Raw genomic sequence first — 27837 nt, forward strand, 5'->3', positions numbered from 1 at the left:
AAATGTTATTACAACACACCCTGATGAAAAATGTTGTAATAACATTTGAAACGTTGGATCACCTGAACGTTTGACTACTGTACTTATTTCTGGAGTGCCACCCGTCTGTGTTTTTGAGGGGATAGGGCAAAGAGATTGCTCATTAAGGAGACTCAGTGGATTCTGAGGTTGGGGACCACCAAACCGGGTGGCCTCAATGACAAAATCAACTGGAATAGTCTAACATGAATACTATTTCAGTGTGGTAATTGTCATATAGGGATTAGATCTGTGAGCACATGAATTCCTCCGCTATAGAGATATATATAACAGCGTAGAGTTTATCTATTTTTTGACCAGGCACTTTATATTACAGCTCACAGTGCAATATGTAAATACTTGATTTTCTATTTTTCATTTTTTTGTTTTTCATTATGTCTGACTGTATATGTACAGCTTTTGGCCTCTGTAATGGTGGCCACATCTGTGTAAATACCGCCACTGTACTTGTCTATTCTAAGCATGATTCTGTATGTTTTCTTTATAGTACTCCCTGCCTAACGAGCGGCAGTACAGGAGAGGGCTCCGTCTACAGCAGGATGACGCGCCTCTAAGCCTGTGGAACGTGGAAGTGAGGGCTTTGGAACGCAGGAAATGCGCTCCAGACACAGTTCCAGGTGCACCACAGGAAGTGAGTGAAAGCGCTTCCTGCAGGAGGATGGGCAGCTCTGGACGCCGCTCCAAGGGACAGGTGAGTAATTAATGTGTCTATATATTTGTTTGGTGGAAGTTATGCAGTTGATCATACGTTTTGTCTGTGGGCTATCATCCTGAGGACGGGGGCTGTGACCCCTGAAAGCGCTAGATGTGCATTTGATGTGCGTTTGCCCAATACACTTGCTGTGAACATTGATTGAATAGTGTGCCTCTGTTTATTGGAGCTTTAATTATTTGAGTGGAGTGCACCGATCACGCTGCAATGAACTATTGGAGTGCCGGCATATATGGATATTTATATATATATATATCAGTACTATTACTGGCTACCTATCTGGCTGTGCAATCACCATGTGGCGCCGCTGAATGGCTGCCTTGGTACTGCACAGCTTGGTAAATATGTTCCACATGTCTGTGTCCCTTTTTAGAATGCATCTAGTGCATATCTGTACATGTGATGTATATGTGTGATGTATATCTGTACTGCCATTGTTGCCTGTTCCTTGTACTGATAAACCTTTGTATTACAGTATGTGCATTGTTATTTTTAATGTCTGCAAAGCGCCTTGAGTCCTGTTGGAGAAAGTGCCCTATATAAATAAAAATTACTTACTTACTTACTACCCTACTGCACATGTGCGAATCTCCAGTAAAATGGAATGGCAAACAATTTTCCAGCGATTTTTGTATCGTTACTTTGTGGAGTCTAAGCACTACAGAACTCAGACTCCACTGCACATGCGCACATCGCCATCTCCACTGTCATCCTGGGTGACTTTAATATTGCTATTGACAGTCCACCATCTTTGCATGCCTCCAAACTCCTCTCTCTAACCTCCTCTCTCAGGGCCTTATTCTGGTCTGTGCGTACTTTCCCGAATTCTTACGGATGGCATGTTTTAGCCGTCTGCGCATGCGTGGGCAACGCTATGCGCATGTGCCACGCATGGTCTCCGTACTTGTTCTCACTAATACCGTACAGAAATGTGCACCGCAATCACTCGGGAAATATGGGCGTATTATGGGCGTTATTCGGAACTACACAGGGGCGTAGTTTCAAAGTGGGCTAAACTGGGCGTAAACATGGGCGTACACGAGGGAGTGCACTCGTTCTGGTAGGCGTGCATTCGGACAGCACACCGAATGCACGCGAACCAAAAGGGCTAGAAATATGCGGTGTTCATAAGCAAGTATTTCTTTGCGGACACCACTCGGTCATGCGCTAGGCAATCGGAACGCCTAATCACTACGGGCGCACCTCAACCAATGTCAGCTAAACACAATACAATCCACTCCTTTACTCATTACTCATTAATTACACGCTTGACAGTGCTTCAATTGGAACCATTGCAGCTTAAATGGACCATTACTAAACACACACATATATGCTGCAGTTTGGACACACATTTACACTGCAACCAATGGACAGAACTTACTATCACTAATATAAATATACATGTCACTTCTACATTTAACAATTAAACCACACATTTGGGGATCAAAATATACATTTATTACAATATCTTAAAACAGAAAATGGGAAAAGCATGTTTTTCGACACATGTAACAAATTAAAAGGTACCATGCCAGGAATGTACACAAATAAAACAAAATAAAAACATGTATTCTTGACATACATAGCCACAGCAGAATCATTAGGAACACATCAGGTGGCTTCACAACAAAAGTATAGCACCAACACTTCAAGTACAGCACACAGTAATGCTAGCCGAAAGAGGGCAACAGGGGAACCAAACAAGACATTCGAACCAAGGGCAAATGTGGGTACCCTCTGCACGGGATTGGACACAGGAAGCTGACACACACAGCTAAATGAAAGATTTGGGAAGACATAAGGGTGGAGATTAATGCGGACACAAGTTCATTTGCGGGCACGTTTGGCCCTGGTAGGCTCCTTGCCACGTGCAGCAGCTCTTCGGCCACGGCCACGTTGGGATGGTGGCCCAGGTGGAGCAGATGCTGGTGAAGGGGGGGATGGTGTTCCCCCTCTGCCAGCAGGGAGTGCTGGTGGTAGAAATGCACCAGAAACGGATGACAATAGTGGCCCTATTGCTGGAAACTAGCTCCACCATAAGCTCATTATGGTGGAGGAGGAGGTCATTTTGGCGCAGGGCTTGATCTGCCAGCACCTGTAGGCTTGCAGCTATTGACTGGTGGGTGCCAGCCATGGCCTGCTGGGCCTCAGCAATAGCCTGCAGGCTCCCAGCTATTGTCTGCTGGGTGCTGACCAAACCCTGCATGACCTCCTCGGTCCTACGCATCCGCTCTGATGCTAAGTCTCCCTGCTGGTGAATCTGCCCAAGCACCTGCACCCACCTGTGGTACTCCGGTTCGGCCGGTGGCTGCTGCTGCTGCTGCACATGCCTGCCACTGGTGGCAGGTGGCACAGACTCCTCAACCTCCTCAAGAGATTCTTGACCAAGCGGTGGGGATGCTGGTGAAAGGCAAAATTACAATTACAACACATTCCAAGAAAATTAGCACCAACTACTTATGAAATGGCAAATAATTACCTTCAACAAAAGCAGCAAAGACTTCCGCTGGGGCCTCGCTATCCATGTTGCTCACCCCCCGGACCTCCTCTACTGCAATGCAGCACTCGGCCATCTCCTCCAGGGGGGTGAGCTTCAGGCGGCCTGGCATGGGGCCAGCCCCAGAGGTGTGGCTGTGTTCCCACCGTTTGGTCAGTTTCTTCTTGAGGTTGGTTTTGAAGTCGTGCCACCTGCAATCAAAGTTTACATATTACTACATGTCACTCCTGATGTTTGCTGTAGCACCCATTGCAATCTGCATCAGATTACAACATGTGCTTCATTACAACAAACTTACATTATATAAAACTATAAAACCAACCCCTTGAAGATACACTCACACTCACCCTACAATAACTATTGACTAAATGACATGGCAATCATGTCTGTGGCTCCAAGCAACGTGACCGACCATTTACCAACTCCATCTAACATCTAATGTAAACATTACTGGTCTTGTACTGCTGAAATGTAACACACATGAACTTGCCTCTTCTTAACGTGCTCCGCCTCACGAACTTGTGGAGCTACCGCATTAATCTCCGCAGTTATGTCCTCCCAAATCTTCCATCTCCTTGTGTGTGTCAACCTGTCCTGTGGACACTCTATCCAATCCCGTGCGCGGGGTACCAGTATGGCAAGCTCCTGCGCTTCGAATGCCATGTTCCTGCTGCTTGGTTCCTCTTTTGGCCTCTTTCGGCCACGCCCACGGCCACCTGTCTCTGTACTTGAAGTGCTGGCCAGGCTACTCTGTTGGGAAGCCACCTGCTGTGTTCCCAATGATTCTGCTGAGGCAGAAGATGGCCCAGCTGCAGATTGGGCATCTAAACATTGGCCTGATGTTGCTGGGCCAGCTGCCTGCTCTTCTCCCACTGGCTGGTCTGTGGTGAGGGGCACATAGGAGGTGCTGGAGTCCAGGCGGGCAAAGAGTTCCTGGCACTCCTGGTCTCCCTCAGATTGAGATCCAGCCATGTTTGCAACAACTTTTTGGCTTTCTAGCACACCTTTATATGCTATTTGTGTAATTGGCGTACATCAGCGACACCCTGCGTTCCGTGCGGCAGCGTTACGTATGGCAGCGAATGCCGTGCTGTTTGTGCGGCGCATAGGCCACGCCCATAGTAGCGGCAATTCGATGTTACAAAACCTGGCGTACCTTCAAAGTCTAATTTAGGTGAACTGTTGTAAGATTTACTATAATGGCCACCTCCAACGTTATGAAATCCTAAATGCTATATGTGAATGTTCATTAGTACTGTGCTATTGTTGTGAATGTCCTAAAAATGTAAGTAACCCAATCCATTTGGAAATCCAGCCCACAAGTCATGCAAAAGTCATCACTGATGTCATGCACAACACATGTGATAGGCCTATAAATAGTGGTTTGCTGCTAGATTCATTTGTCTCCAGATTTGTATTGTGGCCGGGTCTAAGGTAAGCTCTCCCATGGTCATTGTAGAGATGATATACATTAACAATGTAAGGGTAATAATGTATGCACCATTGGTTCTCTGATTACAGATTTTTTGGTCAGCAAAGGCTTGTTAGCATTAATGAATCATGTTACCTGGCCGCCATTTAACTCACAGGTGTTAAACTTGTGTGCCACCATATATTGTTGAACTACATGTCCCAGCAATAGTTGAAATGTGTCATACTTCAATGTGAAATACTGTTACAATTCACAATGGAGGTTATTCATGTCACAACATTCCCTTTCACACCATCAGAAGGCACACACTTTGCTGTGCCATGCATTTTCAACCAACATATTCTTTCAATTTGACATACATGTGTCTGACTACATGATTTCATGATCAATTGTTCTTACATATAATACTTAATTAGTGTTTAGGTGTTAAATGTAATCGAGATATTTGTGTTTACAAAGTTGTGTGGTGAGGTAATATTATTGTTACATCATTGTAGATTTTTATGGATATTCGGGACTTCACTGGGCGCCCGTCTATTGTACGTATGGATTCATCTTATGAGACAAATTTTTTGGGATGACCATTCTTTGCATAGGTGCTTCATTTTTTATGATCATTTCAATGTAGGTTGCTTAAGCAATGATGGACTTCATGGCTAATAGCCTAAGGGCACTTGCGGCTCAACCCACTCGTCGCCCAAGGAGGCCAGGACGTGCAAGAATCTTTCACACACGGGTGACACTCTTTGGGATGCCCGATGATGAGGTACTTACTAGGTACCGGTTACCCCCACATGTCATTCTAGATATACTCTCTTTAATTGAGAGTGATCTAGAACCTCTTCATGGGCTCACGACGGCAATTCCGCCTCACACTCAGCTGCTGGCGGTCTTGCATTTCTGCGCCTCAGGATCATTCCAACAAGTAGTGGCAGTACTTGCTGGAATATCTCAGCCTGCTTGCAGCAGAATCCTGAGGCGTGTGACGTCAGCCATGTTTAGGCGCAAGGGGCACTTCATGGCCATGTCTTTTACCCAAGAGACCCTTTACAGAAGCCAGCAGGCATTCCATCAAATTGCTGGCTTCCCTAATGTGATAGGGGCTGTGGATGGCACCCATGTACCATTTGTGCCTCCATCATGAAGTGAGAAGATCTATAGGAACCGAAAAGTGTTCCACTCACTCAACGTGATGGTGGTATGTGGCCCATCCATGGAAATTCTCGCCTTCAACTCGAAGTTTCTCGGAAGTGCCCATGACTCTCATGTTATCCGACAAACCGGGATTTGGCAGAGACTCCAAGAGCTTGATGCGTGGGTTCTGGGTGACTCCGGTTACCCATGCTACTTACGCCGTATAGATATATATTTTGTTGGGTGACTCCGGTTACCCATGCTACTTACGCAGTACAGCTCCCCAGCACCAGGCCCATAGGAGGCATTCAATAGGGCGCATGTTGCCACCAGGCAAGTGGTGGAGCGCTCAATTGGCCTGTTAAAGGGTCGATTTAGAGTGCTCCACCGGACTGGTGGTGACTTACAGTATGCGCCTGAAATGGTGTCGAGGATTGTGGGCTTGTGTGTATTCTTTCACAACATAGCTGTGCGGCGTGAGATACCCTTTGATGAGTGGGAGGTTCCATCTGTGCCGCAAGATCCGCCCCTGCGCCCATCCCGCTCCCCTGAAAGCCGTCGTGGATACCAGCTGCGGGACTCTGTTGCCCAAAGATTCTTCAGATACATTTTTGTACAGACGAACCCAATTTCAGATCAATTACACCCATCAAGGTGGAAAATTATGTTAATTTAGTGTCCTCCAAATTTAACATTAGCCAGCATGGCCTCTTAATGCCAATATCAATAGCACTACGTATTATGTTTGAGGTGTATTGGTTTAAGACCAATATTGCAGGTCACACTTATACCTTGTACATAGATTTGAAAATGTATTTTATGTTTCCATTATTGTAGCTGAGCTTATCATCCATGTCTGGTGAGTAGATTGAATTTCATACTTTTTTCACCATGTATGTGTGGGATGTGGGGGTGATTATTTTATTTGTAGATGTAATATTTATTATCACATATAGATATATATTTTGTTGGGTGTTTATTTTTAAATATATTTGCAGTAGGAGCTAGGCAGGCAGGCAGGTGTCCAATATAATGGTGTAGTCAGGAGAAGTGCTAGTATGTGTATGTGTTTTTTCTCATAAATGTACGCATACACATAAATGCATACAGTAAGTAATGCGAAGTACAGCTATCCGATGCCAAGCTATAGCACGCGTTGCTTGGCGGTGCGATGTTTTCGCCGATTGTTGGGCACATACACAATGTTCATGTCAATATGGATAATAAAGTTAATACCAAATAGTGAACTTACCAACCAATCACAGGACATGATAATTTTTCATGCGCCATTCCGAAAATGGCATCTTACCAAAGAGCCCAACCTTTCAGCACCCCGGAGCTGCTGGCACTTGTGGCTGTCATGGAGAGGAGGCTGGGGCGTGCAGACCCCTTCATTACCAATAAAGACAAGCGCCGGGCGTACCTTGCTGCCCGGCGCAGGATACTCGCCCGCACCAATGTGCGGAGGACCGTCGCCCAGTTAGAGCGGCGATGGTCCGACCTAAGGAGGCGGCAGCCGGAGCTGCTACAGCAGCTGAGGCGCAGAATAGAACGCTGTAAGTTTTTTCGCAATTCATTCATCATTAACATTAAATCCTTTCTTTTTACCATTAGTAACACATTTATTAACATGAGGTACAGTGGGTGTTGATGAATGACAAATGGCATATACTATATGTGTGATACTTCCTCTATCACATGCATTAATGTGTATATGATATGTACTTGTTATAGTAATTAGAATGACAAATGACACTCAACCATTTTGTTTGCTTAACCCACAGCGCGGGAGAGAGACAGACAGGCCTGTGAGGCGGCCCAGGAGGAGGCCCGTGAGGAGGGCCATGAGGAGGCCCAGGAGGAGGCCCAAGAGGAGGCCCAGGAGGTGGCCTCGGAGGTGGCCCAGGAGGTGGAGGTAGAAGTGAAGGGCCAGGTGGAGGAGGAGGAGGCAGGACAGGTGGAGATGGAGGAGGAGGAGGATGAGGGCCGCCATGAGGTGGAATACCTCACCTCCACTCCCCCTAAACACACCCCTCCCTCTAGCCACTCACCAACCTCCTCATTCTACCTTCCTCCCCCCCCCCCCCCTGTGTACCAAGAGCAGGAGGAGCTCTCCCTACCCCTCCCAAACTTTTCACCACCTCCCAAAGTGGAGGAAGCTGAGATTGTGGAGCTGCCTGCCAGTGGTAAGTAGACGTAATGCCTCATTGCTGACTTAGGTACAGTTTGTTATGTCGCACAGCTGATTACATTTTGCTATAATATAGTAAAGACTAGTCCAAACAAATGGATAACAACAGACACACTTTGGGCTTATAGGGCCATGCTGCAAACGTGGAATCTGGAGGCTCATGTAGGTGATGAGTGTTTATTTATGGAGGGTCTTTGTATACAAGCACCAATAAAACATAAACGGAGTATGGCCAGGCCTGATTTATAATGGAGTCACAAGTGGGCAGTTCCCCTGGGCCCCCCTCTAGCCAGTGGTCCTGTGTTGTTGCAATGTATTTTTGAAAGCTATTATGTAGGATGGATTGACCTTAGAAATTGTTTGGTGTATGGAAGCGGATTAGTGCTGCACTTTCACCTATCTGGCAATGTGACAAGGAATCATGAAGTAAGGGGTAGAGGGACTAGCCTAGCCTTTTAATGTGGTATCTATCTATCTATCTATCCATCCATCCATCTATATATATATATATATTCTATATATCTATCTATATATATATATATTCTATATATCTATCTATCTATTCTATCTATCTATCATGCAGTTTAGCTATTAAGCAGTGACATGCAGGTATATATGTATGGCAAAATGTGGCATGTTCTATTGGATGTAGCTTTCTAGTAGATTGGTGAGTGTTAAGGCAGGAGAAGTGTGAGTGAGGCTCAAGTGTTGTTGTGATTTTGATACATACATTGGCAATTTTATCAGTCACATATTCTGTAGTGTAAGCCACTGTGTGTGTGTGTGGCAGCATCATATTTTTTTTTCCATTAGAAACACTATTGCCTATGTAATTGTTTGTATGTATGATTTATCATGCTGTAGGTACTTAGGATTGACTGTACAAGGTCTACCTGAATAGCATAATTAATGTTGAACCCCCTTTAACATGCCCACAGATGACCAGAGGGAAGAAGGCGAGGGTGTCAGAGGGGCCCTCCTAAAGCTGCGGCAGCACCTTCTCATCATGGCTGCAGATGTGCAGGACCTCTGCGACCTCCTGCTGTGACAAGTTTTTTGTTTTTTTGTTATGTAAATAAATTTTTGGCTGAAAGTTAGAAGTCGTCTGTGTGTTATTTTATTATTTTACAGTATAAGTATAAATATAAGGAAATAAGTATAAATAGTGATGTTTATTTATGTAAGGTGCAAAAGGTATATACAGTATATAGATGGTTTTATTGCATAGAAGTGGTTGAAAGTGAAGGGTAATGTAAAGATGTACATAAGTGTGTTGATGTGTATGTGTGTGTTTGAATGTGAAGAATAATAGATGATGTAATATGCATACATAGCACATGGGCTTAAAGGGGCGAGAAAGAATGTGGTGAACTTAGCATGATGTAAGGGTTAATCTAAAGTGGTATTAAAGTGTTTAATTATCAATTAGATAAATAATAGATGACCAGTAAAAACAATCCCTTTTTAATGAGGTTGCCTAATTGCATAAGTGTCTCATGTGATCGATTTCGGAGTTCAGATAAGAGTGGGGATTTGTGCGTAAATACACCGCATCGGTGCGTACGGGCAGGTTCCCGTCCGTTCTGACGCGGTAAGACCGTGCATACGCTGTAAGACCGTGCAGAATATGTGTGTGTCCACCGCACACACATGGTTTGGATGTCGTCCGTAAACACGCCCTCTTCTTAAAGAGCTAGTCCGTCCGAATGCGGAGGACCGGTGGGCGTTTTTTCGTACAATGTCCGCACAGCGTGGCGTGCGGACCTCTCCGAAATAAAGCGGAAATATACGCACCAACCAGAATAAGGGCCTCAGCCTCTCCCAGTGGTCTGACGCCTCTACTCATTTTATATATTTATTAACAGCTTCTTATATAGCGCATACATATTACGCAGCGCTTTACAGAGCATAGTTATGAGCAAAAACACATACCAAATTACAGTACAAGACAGTTTAGGACAAGTACATGGTTAATATGGATAGTTGCATCAGGGGACAGGACACTGCAGCAATCATCAGGGTGGCAAGGGTTTATATATTCTAAGAAAGGCACATGAGGATAGAGGGCCCTGCTCATGAGAGCTTACATTCTAAAGGAGAGGGTTAGACAGACTGGGGTGACACAGAAGGGATAGAAGGGAGCATAAACAGGTTAGGATGAGAGATGGTCAGGTTTTACTCATGAGGAAGGCCACTGCCTTGACCTTGTTTTCACCAGGCTGTGCCAAGTCTCTGATTTTACTAACATTCCCTTCCCTCTCTCTGATCATAATCTCATCACCCTCTATCTCTCCTTCATTACTCCAAGCTCACTGACACTGAAATCATGCAAGCCTACTCTAACCCGCAGAAATACTAATGCTATTTATTTTCCACAACTTTCCACCTCCCTGCAACAACAGCCCTCACTAATTTCTACATTTACCTCTTCTGACTCTGCTGTTTCCCACCTCTACCAGACTCTTGAAATAGCCCTTGATGAAGTGGCTCCAGCTAGCCATTACACCCCACGTAGGCTTAGATGCTAACTGTGGCACTCCAAAACAACAAGACAACTACGAAATCAGTCACGTAAAGTAGAACGCCAATGGCGCGAATCTCGTAATATGACTGATTTCCTAACACATAAGACTAGCTACCACTCCTACAGCAATGCTTTGGACACTGCCATACAAACATACTACCAATCTCTCATCTCTTTTCATGCCTAAGCAACTTTTTAACACATTTAAATCTCTTCTGTACCCTCCCCCTCCTCCCCCACCGGCTACCATCAGTGCACAAGAACTTGCCTCCTACTTTAAGGACAAGATTGATAACATCCAAGATGAAATGGTATGCTCTTCCACAACCTCTAACCCTCTTTGTTCCCCACCTGAACCCTCTGGCACTATCTCTTTATTTGAGCTCACAAATGAAAAGGAAGTATCCACACTCTTCTTATCCTCCTACTCTACTACCTCTCCTCTTGATCCAATACCTGCACAAGTCATTAAAAATCTATCTCCTGTGCTTATTCCAACCTTATCTAAAATCTGCAATCTCTCTCTTGCTACTGGTACATTTCCTTCTCTGCTCAAACATGCAGTGATTACTCCCATTCTTAAAAAAAACACAATTCTGACCCTAACTCTCTCTCTATCTATCGTCCTATCTCTCAGCTCCCATGCCTCTCCAAGCTACTGGAGAGACATGTCTACTCTCGCCTTACAAACTTTCTTAACTCTCACACCCTTTTAGACCCGCTTCAATCAGGCTTTCGCTCCCAACACTCCACTGAGACAGCACTGACTAAAGTGGTGAATGATCTGGTAACTGCTAAGTCTAAAGGCCATTACTCCCTACTTATTCTTCTAGATCTTTCTGCTGCGTTTGACACTGTGGATCACACTCTTCTCCTACAAACACTACACTCCCTAGGTCTTAATGATACAGCCCTTTCCTGGTTCACATCTTACCTATCTGATCGCTCTTTCAGTGTTCGCTTCTCTGACTCTACTTCCTCTTCGTTACCTCTGTCAGTCGGAGTTCCGCAAGGCTCAGTCTTAGGTCCTCTGCTTTTCTCAATCTATACTTCCTCTCTTGGCAAACTAATCTGCTCTTTCGGATTTCAGTATCACTTGTATGCCTATGATACTCAAATCTATCTATAAACCCCAGAGTTGTCACCACCTGAATGTCTCTCTGCCATCTCATCTTGGATGTCTTCTCACCAACTCAAACTCAATATTTCCAAAATGGAATTACTTATATTCCCGCCAACTAAGAACAGTTACCATCCTGATATCTCCTTCGCTGTTGACAACTCAACAATCTACCCTACCCCACAAGCTTGTTGCTTAGGGGTCATCCTCAACTCTGAACTGTCTTTTCTTCTGCACATTCAATCTGTCTCCAAATCATGTTACATGCATCTAAAAAACATATCCAAAATACGACCGTATCTCACACAAGACACCACTAAATCTTCTTATCCATGCACTCATTATATCCTGCATTGATTATTGCAATAGTCTTCTAACTGGTCTTCCCAAGAACAGACTCTCACCACTGCAATCCATTTTAAATGCTGCTGCTAGGCTGATCTTCCTTGCGAGAGGAGAGAGGGTGGAAAGACCCGCACCATAGGATGCTTGTGACTGATATATTCTTTGGGTGGAAACAATATGTTTTTACTAGCTGGGAATTTTATACAAATACCTTTCCCAGCAAGTTAGGGTGCTGATCCCCTGATTCAAAAATTAGTACAGTAAATTGAGAAGAGAAAAGGTGAATCAGTTAGACTGGGATGCACTCCTGTTCCACCATACATTTAATAACGTGGTACCTAAATAAAGGTGTATATTTTATTTTATTCTCGTTTATTATTATTTTAAAATATTTTGAAGTTTATTATATATGAACTTTAATACACTAGCAGGTCATTATTCTGTGTTAGTATTGTATAGTGCAAAAAACAGTAATGTAAGACCTTGTAGGTAAGTAGCGAAAATATTAAAACAAGATATAGATATAAAGAGAAAAAGAAATATTAAAGATTAAAAATAACTCTGTGAATTTGTAGCTGGATGTGATACTTCAGTTACTGCTTCTGCTCCGCAGTTATGCTAGTAACTCTGTTTAAGTGCCTGGAATGTTACTTTTATTTGTAATAGTGATGTTCTAGCTGTCTGTTACAAATGTTGCTGAAAATGTTGCCTTCTGCCTTGTTGGGAAGAATTACTCCATCTCCACACATCTATCTTTATACCATCCACGCTGCGTGCCCCACTGTATTTGGAGCGGCAGCCCACGCCCAGAATACGGTTATTTATCTGAGAGATCCAAGGGATCCTTTTCATCGACTGTCGTGTTTAAAATAAAATAAAATGGAATCAAACGACTAGACACCATGCAGTTGTGACACTAAGACACGGAATTAAGACACAATTCATAAGTAGATCACAACAAGGCAGAAGGCAACATTTTCAGCAACATTTGTAACAGACAGCTAGAACATCACTATTACAAATAAAAGTAACATTCCAGGCACTTAAACAGAGTTACTAGCATAACTGCGGAGCAGAAGCAGTAACTGAAGTATCACATCCAGCTACAAATTCACAGAGTTATTTTTAATCTTTAATATTTCTTTTTCTCTTTATATCTATATCTTGTTTTAATATTTTCGCTACTTACCTACAAGGTCTTACATTACTGTTTTTTGCACTATACAATACTAACACAGAATAATGACCTGCTAGTGTATTAAAGTTCATATATAATAAACTTCAAAATATTTTAAAATAATAATAAACGAGAATAAAATAAAATATACACCTTTATTTAGGTACCACGTTATTAAATGTATGGTGGAACAGGAGTGCATCCCAGTCTAACTGATTCACCTTTTCTCTTCTCAATAGGCTGATCTTCCTTGCAAGACGCTCATCGTCTTCTGTTCCGATCTGCCAGTCCCTCCATTGGTTGCCTGTATCTTACATTATTCAACATAAAACACTTCTACTCACATATAAAGCTATTAACCATACTGCACCAGCATATATCTCCTTACTTATCACAAAATATCTCCCATCTTGACCACTCCGCTCTGCACAAGATCTGCGTCTCTCTTCTGCACGGATCACTAGCTCCCATTCACTATTACAGGACTTTCATCAGGCTGCTCCCATCCTATGGAATGCCCTTCCACGCACAATAAGACTATCTGCTAGTCTCCAAACTTTCAAGTGTTCCCTGAAAACTCACCTCTTCAGGCAAGCCTGTCATATTTAAGTTCTACATGCATAACCCTCCGAGGCACTTATGTATTATATAGCTTTTCTTCTGGACTTGTAACTTGGTGTGACTGCTATGCTATTACTGGTGCCTGTCCTTGTGTTTCCCTTATATTATCCCTATAGATTGTAAGCTTGCAGCAGGGCCCTCTTACCTCCAAGTCTCTCTGTTGTTAACCACTTTGTTTTATCACTGTCTACTATTGTAAAGCGCAACAGAATCTGCTGCGCTATATAAGAAACTGTAAATAAATAAATTAATAAATTTGCACTGTGTCAGGAATCGCCATCTGTGGCCGCGGCCCTTACCATTGCTTGCGTGGGTGCTTCCTGTCCGCACTTTGTGTTTCCTTCAGCTGCAATCCATGGCGCAATGTTCTCTGTGTCCCTCTGGTCCCCGATTGGCATCCCACGCCGATTCCACACTGAATCATCGCTGCCAATCACATCTGAGCAAGGTGGATATAAGCAAGGCTCCCAGCATTCCAAATTGAACAACTGTTCAGTTCCCTGTGTGCTCCAGCAGTATAAAAACCTATGACCTGTTGCTGCTGTTGCTCCAGTACCGATGATTTTTATCAAGAACATCAAAACAGGATCACCCACTGACCTTATATGAACGCCAAAACAACGTGATAGCAAGCGGAGTCCCTCCCCCGGAAATGGGGCATGGTCCCAGGTGTATAGAACAGACCTGTGTCAGGTGTTTTATTCCATCTTCATAAAGCCAAAGAGTGCTGCCACACACAACACTATATATATATGCAAAAGGATAAAACATCGGGCAACGTTTCAAGACGGTGAGGTCTTTTCATCAGGTCCATTTCATGCATATATAGTGCACTATAGGGGGCTTGCAATCGGAGTGCAGGGTGAAAACTTCCGTGCCTAGTAGCAGGAAGAGAAATTCATCAAGCAGCAGGCAGACCATGCAGTTATTACTGCAAGCCTGTGAGGACATCTTGGGAGGTACAGATCAGCTCTGTAAGTGTGTAAGGCTTCCGGTGCTGCAGCCTGTCATACCCACTGTGACAGGTAGTGCAGCTCAGACCAGCAGGACATCAGAAATGAGAGAGGATGCAGAGCGGGGAGCGTCGGCTCTCTCTGTCTCCTCCGTGGGACCTTTCATTTTCTCACACCCACGGCCGGCCCCTCAGCTACCCCCACTGGCGCGGCTCAGACACTGTTGGAACATGACGCTGTGGCGTCATTATGTCAATCTGTAATTACCGCGCTGTGATTAGTAGGCACAAAACCGTCCCACAAGGCCATCGGCCCTTCTGGCATTTGCCAGTCCGGCCCTGCAAAGTGCTAAAACATCAGTCCCCGGTGAGCACACGCCTGGAACAGCCACTGTCATTTATCAGGGTTTTCCATTGTATTAGTCTGTGTCCATTTATCAAGGCAAAAGTCAAGGAATAAGCTAAATATTGGGGTTACAGTGTGTATGGAGTTGAGCAAGAGCACTGTGCTAATTCATTTGGTACAGTATATACAGTATCTGTTTCCAACTGAATTTCTGAATCTGAATACATAGCTCTATGGCCATTACTTTTTCCATGTGAAGTTACATTGAGCTTCATATATAGACTTTCACACACAGATATTACTTATTTATTGCCAGTTATTTATATAGCATACATATATTCCTAACCCTTAACAGAGACTATGTGGCCATTCAAATCAGTCCCTGCTTACAATCTTTATTCCCTACCATATGCACACATACAGCATTCAGACTACGGTTACTTGTTGCTGAAAGCCAATTAACCCACCTGTATATTTTTGGATTGTGAAAAGAATCCAGAGTAACTGGAGGAAAACCACACAAGCATAGGGAGAATATACAAACTCCACACCATTAGGGCAATGGTTGTAATCGAACGGATGACCTCAGTGCAGTGAGGCAGTAATGCTAACCATTGGAGTAATGCTTAACCGTACTGCCTCACAGCACTTAGGACTGTGCTGCCCCAGATATAAGCAACTGTGATATTAAATTAATTTCAAATTCAACACGGTCTCCTGGTGCACCATAGCCGCGCCCTTTCTCCCATTCCTAACCTAACAGATTTATTCTATTTTTTTTAATATAATCATGAGTTATGTGTGCATTTAAGTTCACTTGAACTGGGTTAGATTGACTTTGATGCTACATAAAGGCCCTTATTCAGATCTGATCACAGTACAAATTGGTTTTCAAGATGGGCAAAACTATGAGCAATACGGATGTGTAATGGTTAGCATTACTGCCTCACAGCACTGGGGTCATGGGTTAGATTCCTACCATGGCTCTAACTGTGCGTAGTTTGTATATTCTCCCCGTACTTGCGTGGGTTTCCTCCGGTTTCCTCCGGTTTCCTCCCACATTCCAAAAATATACTGGTAGGTTAATTGGCTCCCAACAAATTAACCCTAGAATGTCTGTGTGTGCGTGTACATGTGGTAGGGAATATAGATTGTAAGCTCGACTGGGGCAGGGTCTGATGTGAATGTTCAAATATTCTCTGTAAAGCATTGCGTAATATGTATGCGCTATATAAGAAACTGTTAATTAATAAATAAATAAATAAATAATAAACGGGCACTGCAGGTGGGGCAGATGTAACATGTATAGAGATAGTGAGATTTATGTGAGTTCTTTTGTTTCTCTGCAGGGTAAATACTGGCTGCATTATTTTTCCACTGCAATTTAGATTTCAGTTTCAACACACCCCACCTAAATGTAACTCTCTCTGCACATGTTACATCTGCCCCACCTGCAGTGCATATGGTTTTGCCCATTTTAAGAACAAATTTGTACTGCGATCAGATCTGAATAAGGGCCAAAGAATTTAAGCACGCTTTCCTGAGTTCTGTCTTATTTAAATCTCCAACAACAAATGCATTATATTGACTGTACAGTGGATTCTAAAATTTGTAATCATAGATACAATTTATTGTAATTGCTTAAAATCTAACAATACACAAGGAGTGTACCCACATATTCTAACTTGTTACAGTGAGTGAAATAATACATTCTAATTCATGCATGGCTCCATAGAATAAGGTGTAGCATATGTCAGGACACAGAACAGCCACCCTTCTCTTTGAATGGGTTTTTATCTTCTGGTACTCCTTTCAGCAAGGGATCTTCTGTCGCTAAAGACTCAACATAGTTCTTCATTTCTTGGACAGATTTAGAAACCTAGAAAGAAATATATATATAAATATATATCAAAATATCAAGTAATATGAACATCTGGGAGAAACATAGCTCTATTACAAGTGTGCAGCCATTGTCTCATGAATATTATTTGGTTCTAATAATTATCATAAGCGGCGTCAATGACCTCAAGTGAGCTGATGGGCTCCATTCTCATTAATATTACATTAAACCATAAACTGGCTGCTTCTACTGTGTAAAGTGGCCCTATCATTTTGACTTGACATGTTCTAACTTTAAATTACATATAAACCACCTGCATGAATTTTAATTGGCATTTGTTCCAAAAGTACCTTTTTTTTACATGTACAGTACCAGTGTCAACCAACTATTTTTTATACTGTATGTTGAGTTCATAGTGAGGTATCTAGCAGGAACTGAAGTATGCTTCAAGGTAAAGTTTTGAAAAATTTTGATTTTTTTACATTTATTTATTATAGGCGTAGCCAATATTAAAATCTGGTCAATATTTTCATATTTCATATTGATCTTCTGAGACATGTTTGCATTCAGTATCATAGAGTGTACATTTAACCCTTTGCAAGCAGTTAATCTGAGTCAAATATTTATTATACACTATGAGTAAAATCCCTTAAAAAAAGCAAATTCAATCTATCAAGTTTAGATTCCATCTAAGTAATTAAGTGAAAATACAGATTCTATTTTAGTACATTACACATACCCACCAATTCAGAAATAAAGAAACCAGTGTCCCTGTATCTACTTGACAGATTAACCCTAGTGATAAGTCAGTGTGAAGAATAGGTGCTATTCGCATTGCAAATATATACCTATCCCTGTAGATACAATGTTGGACACAGTATGTTACAGTTCTTGAAGACTGCTGTCTTTTGTGCTAGAGCATTCTCACAATAAACAATGTCATCAGAGCCGGCCCTAGGCATAGGCAAACTAGGCAAATGCCTATGGCGTTTGGAATGCCTAGGGGCACCAGGAGCTTCTGCTGATTAAAATGATATGCAGCATGCCTATATTCTGTGTGTGAGTGAGGCTGTATCTGCATATGAAATAGTGTATTCATGGAAATCACTGTAACATAGCATTCCGTATGCAGGTACAGCCACAGTCGCACACAGAATATAGCCATGCCGCATATCATTTTAATCATGGAAGCTCCTTGTGTGTCCTGGTCACATAACAATGCAAATAAGATGAATTTTCAGAAAAAAAAGGCACCAAATGTTAGCAGAACTGGCCAGGCGCTGCATGGCCTATTGAGGCAAAAGGAAACATCTGTATGCAAGCCGAGGCCGCGGTCACAGTGTTAGTGGCTGTGCGAGTGCTGTCTGCAGGTGGGTTGGTTGTGCAATAGTGTTCGGCATATGTGTAAGGGGCATTATGTGTGTCATGTATAAATGCATTAATAATGTGCAACATACAGTATGTGTAATGGGCATTATGTGTGTCATGTGTATAAGGGTTTTAATAATGTGCAACATATGTGTAAGGGGCATTATGTGTGTCATTATGTGTATGAAGGGCATTAATAAAGGTTGGCATAATGTGTAAGGGGCATTATGTTTATTAGGAAATTAATAATGTGTGTCATGTGTAAGGGGCATTACTGTGTGGTATTATCAGGGGTGTCAAGAGAAAGAGGTAGGGGGTACAAATTACTTAGGCCAAAGTGTGATGAAAGGGGTCAGTAGGGGCCCCAGGCCCCCTCCCCTTAAGTGACAGCAGCAGCTGCAGCTCTTCTCCTCTGCCCAGCACACACTGATTTGTGCTGGGTTACAGTGTGGCCATGGAGGTGCTTAAAATAAAATATTTTTTCAGGATTTTTTTCTAAGGGTATAATGTGAATAATGTGAGGAGCAATGTATATAAAGTAAAGTGGTACTACTGTGTGATGTAAAGTGAATAAGGGACACCATTGCATGATATAATGTGAATAAAGTTGCACTACTGTGTGGCATAATTTGAATTAGGGGTACTATTGTGTGGCCATGGATTCCCCCCTGGTGCCATCAACCCTAGTTTTGCCTCTGTGGGGATATCATGTAAGACAACGTGATGTTTGCCTGGTGTTGCCTGTGAGAATCGGTGCTGGCTGAAGTGAGAATGACTGCAGGAGGACTGAAGGAGCCACCAACTGCAGCTCCAAGACAAGTAAGTTAACTCTTTCAGTGGATGGAGCAAAAAATAATCAGATTGAGAGAGGGGCAGAATAATGGGTAGTGTGTAGTGTAGTAGGCATTACGTTGTGTGGTATAATTAGTACTGGACATTACGGTGGATGGCATGATGTGTAATGGGTATTACGGTGGGTGGCATGTTTAAAGGGCATTACGGTGTGTGGCATTATGTGGAATGGGCATTACGGTATGTGGCATTATGCGGAGTGGGCATTACGGTGTGTGGCATTATGTGGAATGGGCATTACGGTGTGTGGCATGGGCACATAACCTTCGCCGTTTAACCCCCTTGCCGGCCGCATTAAAAATGTCCCATTGAATTTACCCAATTATCTCCTGCTTGGCTATTTCTAACTATAATTGTATATTACTGAGCTTTAGAATGGTTAGTGGTCATGGAGTGTCTAGAGAAGCTAGCAGATAGGGCCGTATTCAATGCGGCTGGCGAGGGGGTTAAACCACGAGGATCACAGAAAACAAGCAAGATATATATATATATATATATATATATATATATATATATATATTGTGCGTTTAGCACCTGTTTCTTTAACAATAAAAAATTGTCATAAACCAGCTTGTTATTTTTGTTGTCTGAACACTAACTTTGGTGGTGGAATCATCTGCTAGGGGGCGCCAACAAAAATCTTGCCTAGGGCTTCAAATTGGATAAGGCCGGCTCTGACTGGCATATGACACTACCACTAGATACGTGCACAGATGCCTGTATTTAGCTTTACCAAGACCACCAACACAGCAGTTAATTCTGTTTAAAAATGTGATGCAAATTAGAAATGGATTACAATAATAAACAATAAAAATGTTTGTCTATTCAAAAAAGAACATCACCAATGCCCCCCAAAATACAGCCCATGATGAAAAGTGGTACAAGCTGGAATCTTCCTCCCAGACACCCTTATTAAAAAATTTAGAACATGCAGTTTAACAAACCAGCTATTCAACAACAGGGACTGACACTTTTGTGACTGAAGGGTTTGGTTTGTATGGGCCCCCAGGACACAAGCTACCAATGGGACTAAGGCAGCTTACAGTATTGTTATTCTTTCCCTACAGTTGAAAAAAAAAAAAAAAAACATTTTTATCTTCACTCTTATCATTGTTAATATCATTACACACTATTAGCTTATCTCCACTGAAATCAATCATAAAAAAGATTCTGTGTTTTGTCATAATCGGCGGCACAGATCTTGCTAATAGAATTTGTTGTTCATTTTCATTGAACATCAATTTTTCCCATTTTTAGACAATAGCATCCTATGCCAATCACTGACAAGGTTTCTGGATGTGCTTAACACTCTTTTCAAGTAGACACTGGAGGATGCAGTAGTGCAGTGTAGTACTCAAACCCACCCCTGACAGAAGAGAGTAGGCAAAATATTACTAAGCCCCCCATTCACGGCTAAGGATGACACAGCTCTTAGAGGAGATGGTGATACAGAGAGAAGCTTGCCTGTGAAATAGCTGGTGTTGTGTGTTATATACTGCTGCTGAAGGTTATACTCCCAATCAATGAACTTTCACAGTAATGTAATATTTAGTTAGATCATTGTCCACAAATATTTGGCAAAATACTGTAACAATAGTATTTCACAGGCCAGGAATTAATTTGTTTAACCTTGCGATAAAGGTGAGGAATTTTTGTTCTGTTAAAATGGAATATAGATAGAATTTGATAGCGGGGACACTAGACCTCAATTAACTATTTATATTTAGATGTATTGGTGGCAAATATTGGATGCAGATCTAATATTAGCATAGTTGTCATGGCGTCAGTGATCTGCTGGGCAATTGATGGAAGCTTTCTTACTTGTTTCCTCTTGCAAATGATTGTTTAACAGCCAAGTGTTGGAAACTACTAGTCTTCTTGGTCCTTTTCTAGGATGAATATATGCTCTCAGCAGCAGCAGCCCTAGAGTGCAATGATTGAGAATCCTTGATAGGGGAGGAGTTAGCTAGCCTTTGTAAATTGGATGTAGAAGGACTACTTCCAATCATAAATGAGGAGATTGATGATAAAGGTTTTGGTGGAAGAGACTGTGGGTGAATTGTAATAGGATGAGAGATTCAGAAAGTGAGAGATTTGGTAAGAGATCTCCAGTTTTTTTAAAAGCGGTAATCATTTACACTTCAAAATCAAACTGGTTTTGCAGTGTAAATGATTGCCGCTTTAAAAAAAACCTGGAGATTTCTTACCAAATCTCTCACTTTCTGAATCTCTCATCCTATTAAATATTACCCTGAATGTAAAATAGCCACAGATAGCAAATCTAATCTCCAAAAAAATCCACAGTTATTTAAACGGGAAACGGATAAGGAAGGAAAATATTGGCCCACTAAAAAATAATCAGGGTACCCTGGTAATAGAAGGAAAAGTGAAAGCGGAATTATTCAAGGGATTTTTTTTCTTCTGTATTTACAAGGTCTTCAGAAGATTTCCCTCAGATTAAATGCTCGGGTCTTGATTGCTCCCAAACTGTATGTTTGAGTGAGGAAATAGTCAAAAATAGATTACAGAACCTGAATAGTAACAAATCTCCTGGCCCAGACGAAATACACCCTAGGATACTAAAATAATTGAGTTCTGTCATAGCACAACCATTATATCTGATATTCGATGAATCAATAAACTCGGGGACAGTAACAAGGGAGAAGTTGATAAGTAAGGCTCAGCATGGGTTCGTCAAAACTAGATCATGTCAGAATAATTTAATTAGCTTCTATGAGGAAGTCAGTAGGGTGCTGGATTTAGGGCCTTATTCTGGTGTGTGCGGTCGGACGGGCGTACGTACGGACCGTCCGACCAGATCCCGCATTCTTTCGGTGAGCGTGAGTCCGCCCACAGAACATCCGCACACGGACGGTCACAGAAAGCAACAATGGGGAGTGGCGCTCATATGAGCGTACACAGCTGTGCACGGACGGTTCTTAACCTTAGCAATCAGAGACAGCGCGCTGCTCCGATCATAATCGGTAGCGTATGGCCAAGCACGGTAGCGTACGCGTCACTTGTATGGACCAGCAATTATTTGGATAATTGGGAAATTGCTAGAAGGCAACTTCAAAGGGAATTCCCTTTGAATTTGCCTTCTAACAATTTCCCAATTATCCTAAGTGTGATGTTTGTTTTGCTTATGATTACCTAATTTGTCTCCCTTAATTTGTCTACAATTGAACCCACATTACATGTCTATTTAATGTGTAGTAATGTGGAAATTTTATCACTATCTATGTGTCCCCCAATGTGTATTTTAGTAATCTTTTTGTTGTTTATTTGCATGCTGTAAATAATGTGAATACTTAATATGTTCCTATTTATTTACATGACTTGCTACCATAATGATATGTGTGATGTTTTACTGCACCAACAACTAACATTCATGCATATACATTATGTTTTATTTACTCCTACAACCCACACATGCACGCAACATTCATTCCTTAACCTTCACTTTAAATTACATATATAACTTAAGGCCCCCATACACTACATGATTTGGGCCCGATTTCACCTGATTCTGGAGTATTGGGCAGAGAAATCAGGTGAAATTGTTGGCTATATATAGCTCACCAGCTAGAATTAAATCTTGCTGCAAACATGTCTGGCTCTGGGCAGGGCCGGTGCAAGGCACCGGAGCGCCGCAGGCGAGTCGGGGTGCGGGTGCCCCGGTGCCCAGGGGGGTACCTGCTGTGGAGCGGGCAGGGGGGTCCATGCCGGCATCTGACAGCAGCGTGCAGGGGTGTCCGTCCGTGCCACGGGGGTACCTGCGGCACTTTGTATAAAGCTGGCGGCGGCGTCCCTGCAGTGATTAAGAATTAACTAGCGCTATCTGCCGTGCTATGCGGAGGCGCGGGATGCGCTTCTGATTTTGAAAACACTGGCCACACGCTGATTGGCTGAATCTCAGCCAATCAGCGTGTGGCCAGTGTTTTCAAACCCAGCAGTGCTTCCCGCGTCACCGCATAGCGCAAGTTATTTCCTATTCACTGCAAGGACCCCGCCGTCAGCTTTATACACAGCGCCGCAGGTACCCCCGTGGCACGGAAACCCCTGCCCGCTCCAGCACCTACGCTCACCTCCATGCGGGGGGCGGGGGGCGAACTGCCGCCCTCCAGTGGACTGAGGAGCACCAACTGTGTTGACATTTGCAGCCCTACCCCGAGAATGAGAAAATCCCCAGTGATGTCAGTCACCGGCTCTTCCATCAGCCAATCAGGAGCAGGCTCTGGGGAGCTCTGATTGCTACATTGAAGCCCATGTTAAATTCATAACATAGGCCAATGAAGCGTGGAGCTCTACCGGGCCCCACTCCTGATTAGCTGAGGGAAGAGCCAGTGACTGATGTCAGAGGGTATTCCCTCATTCTCTGGGAGGGGCTGCCAGTGTGAAAACACTAGCAGCTCCTCTGTCCCTTGGAGTTGTGCATTTGGTTTATTTTTTTCTATGTCACAGTCATGAATGCTACTGGAACAAAGCAGACACAATCTATGCCGGAATGATGGTGAGTATAATTTTTTTTACAGTTACTCTATGGATTATTTTACGGGAGAAGAGGGCAGGCCTAAAGAGATCCCTATAGGTGAGTATGTATGTTTGAGCTGTATATACTTTGTTACAGTGCATGTGTGTTTTATTTAAGTATTGGTTCGGTTGTGGAACTACAAGAACCAGTGGGCACATTAATGCCCCACATGCAGGGACTTGTCATTTTTCAAGTCCCTGCATGCGGGGGAGGCTAGCTGGGACTTCTTGTTCCACAACAGAACCTAATACTTTATTCTATTTTTTACACTTTTCACTCCATCAGCGGGGACAGCCCCGGGCTTCCCCTGGATTGGGAACTCATTTATTGTGGGGGTTCCCATTCCCCCAGGGACCCGGCCTGGGTTGATCAGTAAGGGTGACCATGCTTTGGTCAGGGGACCTTATGTAAAAAGTGTCTCCTAGCATTGGCATGACACCACTGGCTGTTTGAGCCCAGTGCTGGTTTCTGAAATATGGGGGACCTCTACACCTTTTTTTTGGGGGGGGGCCAGGACCAGGCTAAGAGCTCTAAGAGCCCTGGGCTGGTTTTAGCCTGGTGGGGGAGCCCTGCACTATTTTTGTACTTATTCATTTATTTTTCTATTTATTTATTTTTTTACACAGAGAAGCATTGCATGGACCTGACTGTTCTGTGTGATGTTTCAGCCTTGTCCGTATTTGGATGACGGTAAACTCAGCAGCCAAATACGAATGTACTCACTATCGGAAAATACACATCTGAAGAATAAAGCAGCTTTGTAAATTTGCTGTATTCTCCATTTGTATTTTCAGATGATTACGGCCAATCCCGGTCTTACCTGTTCTTACACGGGATCGGCTGTAATTTGCCTTCTTAGTAAATTTGTCTAGTTTCAATATTTACTGTTGAAATAAAACATTGGGGCAGATGTTCTAATCCTGGTAAGGTGATAATGGTGATAAAGTAGAAGGTTAATAACACACCAACCAATCAGCTATGTTTTAAAAATGCTAGGAGTTGATTGGCTGGTGGGTGTTCACCAGTGGTGACTCCAGAGGTGGGGCAGCAGCCCAGTCCAAATTCCAAATGGGGAACCAAAGCAAATGCCAGTATGTCCAGCCAACAATGTTTGACAGCATATGGAGTACCAGTTGGTGTGACTCCCCTATTTGAATTTTGGACTGCACTGCAACCCCAACTCTGGAGTCTCCACTGGTTATCACCTTCCACTTTATCACCGCTTTATCACTTTACCAGGCTTAATTCATCTGCCAATTTGGGTCTAGTCATTATCAGGGGTGAGGTGGTCCCCGGTCATTTTTTAAATATCCAACTTACTGCGAGTAGCAAAAGTGAATAAAAAAATTACTGGAGCAATTAAAAGTGCTCCAGTGCATGTTTATTACAATCACCATCACTTCTACTTTATTAGCTGACTCGATACTGCTAGTGCGCATGCGTGAATTGGGTACACACTTGTACGACTTCCAGCAGAATGAGCTAAAGGAAAGCGTAGAGGGATCTATTACGTCAATAATGAATAGCAATATACACAAAAGTATGTTAAGTTTCACCTGCTTTTGTAGAAATTAAGGGATAATCTTTTATAACAAAAAATTTTTGGGTTTTCCAATAGAATGTTCCATAACTGTACTTTTATTATATCCCCTCCTTGTCGAAGAAAAAATATATACTAGCAACATTCAAAGCATAACTTGTCCTGTAAGCCCAATTTCTCAATGTATAACAGTGTTCAGAACTACGTATTTCAGCTGTCAAATGCCCAATATTTCACAGATACCAAGTTAAAAAAAATGCCAAATTTGTTTTGTAAATATAAATGTAGTCTTTGATCAAATAAAGTACATTTCCTGTTGTTTATAGGCTAGAAAAGATAGATCCTTGAATTATGTGATTGTCCATGCAAAATTGATTATTTTTGTTGCTTTTGGCTTTGTCAACAGATTAGCTCAGCTCAATGTTTCATCTACAAGGACGGGTTTAAATGAAAGGAAAACAAATTCTCTGCCTGGACAATATAACTCTATAATGATGATTTAATAAAAGCTTTGAATAGCAGTAACCAAGGAACATTACAGTTTATATTTGATCAGCTTTCTCCTTATATGCACATTGATGGACATAGCATATGCAATTGTTTTACTGCTGGCACACAATGCTAAATTCTAATGTTCCGTGCACATGGTTCGATTTGGTGTATTTTCTATTAGATTTTGCTTATATAAGCAAGATCGACTGGACATCGAGTAGTTTTCAGCTGCATTCGATGCTGAAATCGAACAGAAAAATAGACTGTACAGGCAAGACTATATAATACAAATCTGTACTATACAGTCCAAATGTAATGTGTTTTGCTTGCCGTTCGATTCAATCCCAATTCGATTCCATTCGAATCGAATCGAATCGCAAGCAAAATCACACCATGTGAACACCCCATAAATCATGCTAAGACATTCTAAGGGCTTCTAGAAAAATGTTTTTTCTATGTGAAAATTTTGATAAGTACAGTGTATGGGTCAAATGTACTAAGGAGCAGGATTTGGAGAAGTCACATTTAAAGCGGCAACATCTATTAAGCGAAACCAACCCTGGTTTGCTTTCCTAAACATTTCAACTGTTTGACTACTAACTCACCAAGATCTTGGCAGTTTCAAAATAGCTCACCGAATCACATTTGGCCATATCAATCTGATCAGAGTTATAATTCAGTGGGAGCGATAAATTATATATTGATTCACGTTACCATTATCCGCTCTGTCTTGATCTCTTTCCTTAACTGCTCCACCTCCATCTTTAGAAGGTCTTTCTCTGTCATGTCCTGAGCCATTTCACAGTTCTATATATTGTATGCCACACCGAAAAAGAGCGTCTGATAGGTCAGAGGTAAGGAGTGATGTTGAAAAAAAGATCTTTGTAGCTCGGCACTGTAATAGATGTATGTGCAGCAAAGTTCACAACAGCACAGAATCTTTACAGCCGTATTATGGTCTTCAGGAGAACATGAGTCCACGGAGAACTCAGGAAATTTGACCAGAAGAATATGGACTGAAGGATGTTACTGTTCACCTTGCTCTGGATCACATAACATGTTTCAGTTGTGCCTTTATGTGTGTGAAAGAATGGGGGATGCTGATCTGGCCCTTTCTCATCTCCTCTCATGTCTGATCCTGCATTTTAGAAGACCACAGATGGAAGATTTCCCTTTAATCCTAATCTGATAAAGGGCTTAGTGTGTAACCTGTTTATAGCTCTGTGCAGACTATACATGTGTTCTAGAGAATGAAAATGAGTTTCTAACACAAAGAGAAAGGTGTTTAATACACACATTTGCATTGTAATGTATGTGATAAACAAATTAAAGAATTATTTTTTAGGTATATGTTTTTTTTTTTTTTTACCGTTTCTTTGCTTTTAGCAAAAAACAGCATTAAAAACATTTTGTTCTATGAGCAGATCATTGACTAGATGAACAACATTGTATTAAAATATTATTACTAGGTCATGCCATAAATGCTTTGTGAGGAATTCAGGATTCATTCCTGATTAAGTAATATGGTTAGCTGGGAAATCTCATAGTAGCATACTGTCAGCAAAAATGTATGTCTTTAAATGTATCCTCAAATTGCTTAATGACTTAAAAATTACTGCCAGTGTGACATGTATATGTAGAAGGACTGAGTCTTAATTCCCTTTATTCTCCAAAATAATAATCATAGAGGAGCAGGATACTAAGTAGGTGGAGCTAGGCAACATGTAGCCAATCAGAACATTCAAATTACTTTATGACATATGATGTTAAATGAAAAGCTATATGGATTGAAGATAAAACCTTTCAACTTGTTTAATGCAAATGATTCTTAAGGCCCCCATACACTATGCGATTTGGTCCCGATTTCACCCGATTCAGATGGATCGGGCAGTGAAATTGGGCCAAATCGCAGGTATAGACACCCGGTCGGACCCAATGCGCAGTCCCGTGCGCATTGGGTCAGAGTCGGGAGGTCGGACCGGCTGCACATAAGATTTGCTAAATCTTATGTGCAGCCGGGCAGGGGACACAGGCGGCGGATGCTGGCGAGGGAGATGGGCAGGGGGAGCCGGAGCAGGGAGCTGTCAATGCTCCGTCCGGTGGAGGGAGCAGGGGGGGCGG

General features: G+C 42.5%; 1 protein-coding gene across 1 annotated transcript; it reads right to left on the minus strand.

The window, feature by feature from the left end:
- Window positions 1-15142: 15142 nt before the first annotated feature.
- On the minus strand, window positions 15143-26829 carry GNGT2 (G protein subunit gamma transducin 2). The gene is made up of 2 exons (XM_083147326.1): window positions 26431-26829; window positions 15143-16969 (listed from the first exon to the last, which is right to left on the minus strand). Exons 1-2 carry the CDS (start codon window positions 26512-26514, stop codon window positions 16844-16846), a joined length of 210 nt encoding a protein of 69 aa, XP_083003452.1. The 5' UTR covers window positions 26515-26829; the 3' UTR covers window positions 15143-16843.
- Between the last annotated feature and the right edge of the window lie 1008 nt (window positions 26830-27837).

This window comes from Crinia signifera, chromosome 6 (genome assembly GCF_055691185.1).
Source record: "Crinia signifera chromosome 6, ASM5569118v1, whole genome shotgun sequence".
In the NCBI taxonomy this organism is placed as follows: Eukaryota; Metazoa; Chordata; class Amphibia; order Anura; family Myobatrachidae; genus Crinia; species Crinia signifera.

Coding starts and splice junctions, on each gene's coding strand:
- GNGT2 (XM_083147326.1), bottom strand. CDS start 26,514: ATGGCTCAGGACATGACAGAGAAAGACCTTCTAAAGATGGAGGTGGAG. Junction 16,970..26,430: donor TCAAGACAGAGCGGATAATG/GTAACGTGAATC, acceptor ATTTCTTTCTAG/GTTTCTAAATCTGTCCAAGA.